The sequence below is a fragment of the Ichthyophthirius multifiliis genome (assembly GCF_000220395.1).
Source record: "Ichthyophthirius multifiliis unplaced genomic scaffold scaff_1120509250934, whole genome shotgun sequence".
NCBI lineage: Eukaryota > Ciliophora > Oligohymenophorea > Hymenostomatida > Ichthyophthirius > Ichthyophthirius multifiliis.
The window spans coordinates 1-6,570 of record NW_004086361.1 but is presented as its reverse complement, the minus strand read 5'-3'; the positions used below and the strand labels follow the sequence as shown (position 1 = coordinate 6,570).

General features: G+C 17.2%; 1 protein-coding gene across 1 annotated transcript, besides 13 other annotated features; it reads right to left on the bottom strand. All coding sequences in view use genetic code 6, as the record gives it.

The window, feature by feature from the left end:
- Nucleotides 1-4,253, bottom strand: IMG5_114490 (kelch motif family protein, putative; the record flags this gene model as incomplete). Its single annotated transcript, XM_004034716.1, has 11 exons — nucleotides 1-122; nucleotides 186-236; nucleotides 352-622; nucleotides 761-1,178; nucleotides 1,236-1,518; nucleotides 1,993-2,041; nucleotides 2,101-2,246; nucleotides 2,370-2,446; nucleotides 3,451-3,674; nucleotides 3,729-3,874; nucleotides 3,921-4,253. Coding segments are annotated over 11 exons (2,120 nt in total), but the record flags the coding sequence as incomplete, so codon positions are not given.
- Nucleotides 256-326: a microsatellite.
- Nucleotides 1,600-1,672: a microsatellite.
- Nucleotides 2,043-2,085: a microsatellite.
- Nucleotides 2,250-2,343: a microsatellite.
- Nucleotides 2,297-2,344: a microsatellite.
- A 26-nt stretch (nucleotides 4,254-4,279) lies between the features above and the next one.
- Nucleotides 4,280-4,386: a microsatellite.
- Nucleotides 4,283-4,376: a microsatellite.
- Nucleotides 4,387-5,416: 1,030 nt separating the features above from the next.
- Nucleotides 5,417-5,443: a microsatellite.
- A 387-nt stretch (nucleotides 5,444-5,830) lies between these two features.
- Nucleotides 5,831-5,874: a microsatellite.
- Nucleotides 5,875-5,928: 54 nt separating this feature from the next.
- Nucleotides 5,929-5,996: a microsatellite.
- Nucleotides 5,997-6,143: 147 nt separating this feature from the next.
- Nucleotides 6,144-6,186: a microsatellite.
- A 238-nt stretch (nucleotides 6,187-6,424) lies between these two features.
- Nucleotides 6,425-6,491: a microsatellite.
- A 31-nt stretch (nucleotides 6,492-6,522) lies between these two features.
- Nucleotides 6,523-6,552: a microsatellite.
- Nucleotides 6,553-6,570: the final 18 nt, after the last annotated feature.

The window sequence follows — 6,570 nt, the reverse complement described above, 5'->3', positions numbered from 1 at the left end:
TCATTCAAACTCTTAATATTTATCAATCATATTCAAGAATTTCTTAGATTCGTTAATTGGATTAAATTCTTTAATTTTCTATATGATAGTTTTTTCTCTAATTCCATCTGCCATATTTTCTGCTTTAGTAAGAAGTAAAATTTTAAACTCAGAATTTTATACTTATTAAAGTAATTTTTTTTTACTTTCTATATCATTATTTTTATCCAAAATTCTAAATTCATCAGCTGAGCATCCTTATAATTTAAAAATTAAATATATATATAGATAAATATATATATATAAATATATTATATATATATATATATATATTTATATATATATATTATTTTTAATTTTTTTTTATTTTACCCAAAATTTCTCTAGCTACTTCATCATAAGCATTAACCCATATTTATCCACTTGCATCTCCAATACATATACTAGAAATATACCTAGCTTATGGTTCACTTCTGTTCTCTAAACAACTTTAACAATACCAACTATCTCCTTCTTCTCTAATTTTCTTTAGGCATTTTGGACAGGCATTATAATATAAAGGAGTGTCCTTAACTCTTAAAATAAAAGCTCTAATTTCTGTCCAAATTTTTAAGTTTTCATCCAATTGATTATTTAACTTAGCCTATGCAATTTTATCCATTAGTTGCATTATATTTTTTTCATATTATAAACTTTAATTTTCATTTTAATTTTTATTTTAAGAAATATTAGTCAACTCAATATTTTTATTATTTTTTCCCCAATTTATTAATTAAATAACATCTTTAAAACTCTAAGGATCAGGATTTGTAATAATCTAGGTCATGAATGATGACCATTAAAGGAATTTATTTCCATTATATTCACCTACTTTTCCATCTTTTATTAATAAAATATCTCCTTTATTATATGTCATTTAGTCTCCTTCATCACCCCAAATATCGAATTCTACTTCAACACCAGATTCATCGAAAATAAAAATCTCTTTTTTAGGTCTTTATTCACCTGTTTTTAATGTTATTATTTTCCTTTCTTCTTTATTAACTAAACATATAACATCTATTTTATCATTTTTAGATAACTATTAAATATCAGATAGCATTTTTCTTTCGATTTTTAATTGAGTTATTCTCTTATCTTCATCTATAGCCATTATTTATGTATCTCTAGAGGCTGTCATTTATATTTTGCCTTTTTTACTATATAAATATATATATATATATATATATTAATTTAAAAAAATATTAAATTATTACTATTAATTATTATCATTAGATTATATTTTTCCAATTTAAAAAATATAAGTATGTCCTTATTCAATTATATCAATAAATCTATCAACTTCTTATTCGAAAAAAGTAATTGACATTTCATCTTAATTTATATCTATAATATCTATTCCAAAAAGATAACTATTAGTTCCTTTTTTTGTTGTGAAATTTCTTTTTGTTCCTTTCTTAGTTACTCTGGCTTTAAATTTGAATTATTCAATATTTGGGTATAACTCAGCAATTGTAAGTAAATCGCCTTCTTCTTCATCTTAATGGAAATTATTTTAATTTTAATAATTATTGTTATTTTTCATTTATTATGGATTTTATTAAACTCTATTCTAATTGTTATTGTTGTAATTTTATTAGTTATTTTAAGGTTTCATATTGTTGTTATTATTATTATTATAATTTTAGGGTTTATTAATTGCTTAATTATACATATTATTATTATTATTATTATTTTGATTCAGATAATTATTATTATTGGGATAATTACTATTCATATTATTATAATTATTAGGATTATTGTAGTTATTATTTTGTTAATTGTTATTATATTATTGATTATAGTGTTAATTTTAAGGAATATTATTCTTATTTAAATTATTAGCATTTTAATTATTGTAGTTATTATTAGTCGGGTAATTTGTATTTTAATAAAATTATTTAATTTCACTTTTTTAATGCTCATTTTGTTATTAAGTTTGTTTTTTTAAAAAATCATTTTCTATATTTCTACTATAATATTTTGTCGGAATAATATTAGATCCTTCATGATTAATAAAATTCTATTTTTTTTAAATATATTATATATAAATATATATTTTTTAAAAAAAAATTAAATTACTTATTTTTTAAATTATTTATGTTCCAAAGGTTTTCCTATCATAGTATCAATATTAGTATAAATTATTTAATAAGATTATATGATAAGTCTTTCAGTTTAACTTTATTCTTTGTATTTTTTACACTTAATTATTGTAAATTATTACACTTAATATAAATATAAACATAAACATAGACATAAATATATAAAAAATTAAATATAAATATAAATATATATATATATATATATATATATATATATATATTTAAAAAAATTAAATATTTTTTTACATTCTTCACACCTATCAGCTGCTTCGCCTATTATATAAGCTTTTTTTACTTCGCTAAATCCATCAGATAAGCCTACCCTTTTTTTGTTTTTTAATTTCGTGTATATAATTTAATTAGAAGTTAATCTTTATATATTACTTATAAAGAGAATTGCTGACTTATTATGGCGCTTAAGTAACTTAAAAAATATATGCTTCGTCGAAATTATTCGAATTAATAATTGATTCAATTCCGTTTTTAGTTAGTTAAGTTATCATCTATTTGTTCAAATATTTTTAAGCCCAGATAAATAAATATATTTTAATAATTTTTTTTTTTTACAATTATATAATTATTAATATGTTTTTTTTTAATTATAAACAAAAATATATATTTTAAAGTATATATATATCAATATTTTTAGAGATATAACATATATTTTATCGCGCCTATTTATTATATCAAAAATAGTTAATAAATTATATATATTTTTGAAACTATATTAAAATAAATAATTAATAATAAACATATAAGCAAATTAATTAAAATACATAAATAATCTATATATAATATATATATGTTAAATTTTATTATTTATCAAAATCATTTATTCTTATTTAATATTTATTTACAAAATCAATATTTTCTTTTTTCAAAAATAATAGACAATTTACTTCCTCTTTTTCTACTAGTGTAATCCACTGTTTCTTTTCTCGGTATAGGTAAATATGTTTTAAAATTATTAAAATTCAAAGTATTTACTAAATTAACATATTAATCTTTTACCTATAAAAATTACTATTATTTATGATTTTCTTGACTAATAAATTTCGAAATATTCCCCAAACTTTTCGTTTTGGAATTTAATTTATCCATATAAATTTTATTCTTTAATTTTCTGGCCTAATCATTATCTAATTCTATTTAAATAACTTCGGAACTAACAAATCCATCTTCATTCATTCCTCCAAAAATAAATATTTTTGACTGAAAAATACTTGCACAATGGCTCGATCTTCTCAATAAAGAATCATTATTATTAAATTTTACCTTAACCCAATTAAGATTTTCTAAATTTAACATGTTAATATCATTATAATACATATTATGTGCTATATTATCGTTTTATCCGCCATGAATTACCAAAAAATTTATCTCTTAACAAAAATCCATGGAATGTGAATAACGAGGGGATGGACTTTAGCCATAAGTTTCAGGTTTTATCCATTAGAATGGTTTACTATCTGTTTTTAGAATTTTTAAATCGCCAGAAATTTCTCCTTTTGAATTTTTACCTCCAAAAAAATATATTCCTTCATATTTTATCTATTTATAAAAACATATATATATCTTAAAAATAATATAAAAAAAAGTATATACATTAGCTCCCAATTTAGTAAATTTAATTTCCTACATTTTATATAAATTAATTTTACCACATCTTTGTCCATGATAAACTGCTGCACATTTATGAAAGCATAAATCAAAATCAGTTTATAAAATTACTTCTAACCAAGATTAATTTCCTAAATTAAAAAAAAATTAAAATAAAGTAATTATATATAAATAAACCAATATCTAATATCCATAAATCTTTTAAAACTTGTTCTCTATTATTAATACCTCCATGTATAATTAAGCTTCTACCAATTAAAGCAGCTGTATGATTTCTTCTAGGTTAAATGAAACCTCCAGTACATAGCATAGCTTTCCAGTTTTAATTTTCTAAATTATAAACAAAAACATCTGAAAGTAATTATTTAGAAATAAAACTTTTGTTAATAGAAATGGTTTCTCCCCCAAAAATAATAAGATTCTTTCCATAAGAATTAATTGAATGTCCAAATCTTTAATTTTAGAAATTAATTAAATCGTGTCTTTTTAGTCTTTTCCATTAAAAATTATCTAAATATAAAAGAACAATTATGTAAATTTATATATATATATATATATATATATATATATATATATATATATATATATATATATTTTATATATATACATATTTATTTATATTTATATTTATATTTATTTTATAAAATAAAAAACATAAGTCTAATCATCTATATCTCCATATATTTCAACTCCTAATCCTCCATAAAGATAACCTTTATTTCCTATACATATAAAACCTCCATTTTCTCTATTTTCAGGTCTCCAAAGATACTAGATTGCTTTTTCAATGCAAATATTATACTCTATTTCATTTTAAATACTTAACTTTTTTGTGCTATTTTGAATTTCTTCTTCTTTTTTATCTGTGAAATTGTTTACCTATTCAATATTAACAAATTTTTTATACATTGGATATGATTTTATATTCGGCATTTGTTTTACATTTTATTAAACTTATAAATTATTTTATATTTCGGAATACTTTTCATAAATATATTAATTTAAATTGCTTTTTATGGCATTGAAAAGTCCTTTATTATGACAAAGATTCAATTAAACAAAATTTTCTGGCAAATTTTAATCTTCTTCTTCATTTTTTTCATCTACTTATTTTTCTTATATTTATATATCAGTGCTTTTATATTAAGAATTATTTTTCAACATTTTTAATATCTCCTCTTTATTTTCTTTTTTGATTTAACGAAAAGATAACATTTCATTTTTTAAATTTGATTTAAAAGGCAAATGTATTGAACCATTTTTTTTATTATTTATAGTTAGTAATTTCGTATAGTTTTCTAAAGAAAGATTGCTTATTTCTATTTTTTTATCAGTAAAAAAATTAGCTTTTAATTAATTGCATTATGGAGTTAAATATTATCTTTCAATTTTTTTTTTTTTTTTAGTATTTTAGGTTATTAATTAGCCAATACTTTAACTTTTTTTTAATATAGCTTTTTTTATGTATTTTAATATATAAATATTTATAATAATGAACTTTTATTATTAAAATTTACTAGGAAGGTTATAGTTAGGTTATTTATATAACATTTTTTAATATATAATGTTGTTATTTTTTATTAATTTAAACAAAAATAAAATTTATTTATTTTTAGTATTTATTATTACTTATTGTTTATTTTAATTATAATTATAAACATGTATATTATGAGAATAAAAATAATAAAAATAATAAAAATTTAAATTATAAATATTTATAAAAAATTAAAAACATATTTCAATATTAACATATTAGTAAAATAATATTTTTTATTTCATTATTAAAGAATATTTTGCCATCTTTTAACTGTAGATTAAAATTTCTATAATTTAATATATATATATATATAAATAAAAAATAAATTATTAAATATATTTTATTTGAATTTATATTTATTATATTTATATGACTATATTAATATTTAATTACCTTATTTTACTAAATGCTTTCATCCTTATTGTTTATATTTTGTTAGAAACTCGTATTTTATAATTGGTTATATTCTTATTCATTTACATCTTATTTATTTTATATTTATTCATTTTTTTAATGTAAAATTTAATTTTAATCAAATACTTTATTGTCTTATTATTAATTTTATTTTTAAATATTATAGTTTTATTTTGAAATTTAACTTTAATTAAAATAATTTTAATAAAATTCTTATTTTTAATTTTAATTCTAATTTAATTATTTATTTTATATTATTATATCATTTATTTATTAATTTATAATATTTTCATTTAATTTATCATTTTCTTTATTATAATCTTTGATATTAATATTTTAAATAAAAGCATCCGGTTAAATATTAAAGAATTCTTATATTTTTGAAAAATTGCATTAAATGTTCTTTAAAAAGGCAGCTTCAAATTTACTAAAAGGCAAATTAAATACATCTAAATTAATTTAAACTAAATTAAAATTAAATAAATTTAAATTTTTAAAAAGTCCTAATAAAATTTTGTTAAAATTTATCTTAATTATAAATTTTCATTTAAGAATTTATTATTAATATTATTAAACAAAGCATTATTTTTATTTTAAAATGAATCTTTTCCATTCAAAAAATCATATGATATATTATTTGATAAAACACATTCATTTATAATAAATTCTTTACGTTTTATTTTGTCTAAATTAAAATTTTCAATCTATTAAAGTTAAAAATTTTAGAAAAAAAAAAAAAATAAAAATATAATATTAAAATATAAATAAATAAATATTATTAAAAATTATATAAATAAGTATCTATATTTCTATATATTTTATAATTAAATATATATATATATATATATATATATATATTATTATTAATTATTATTT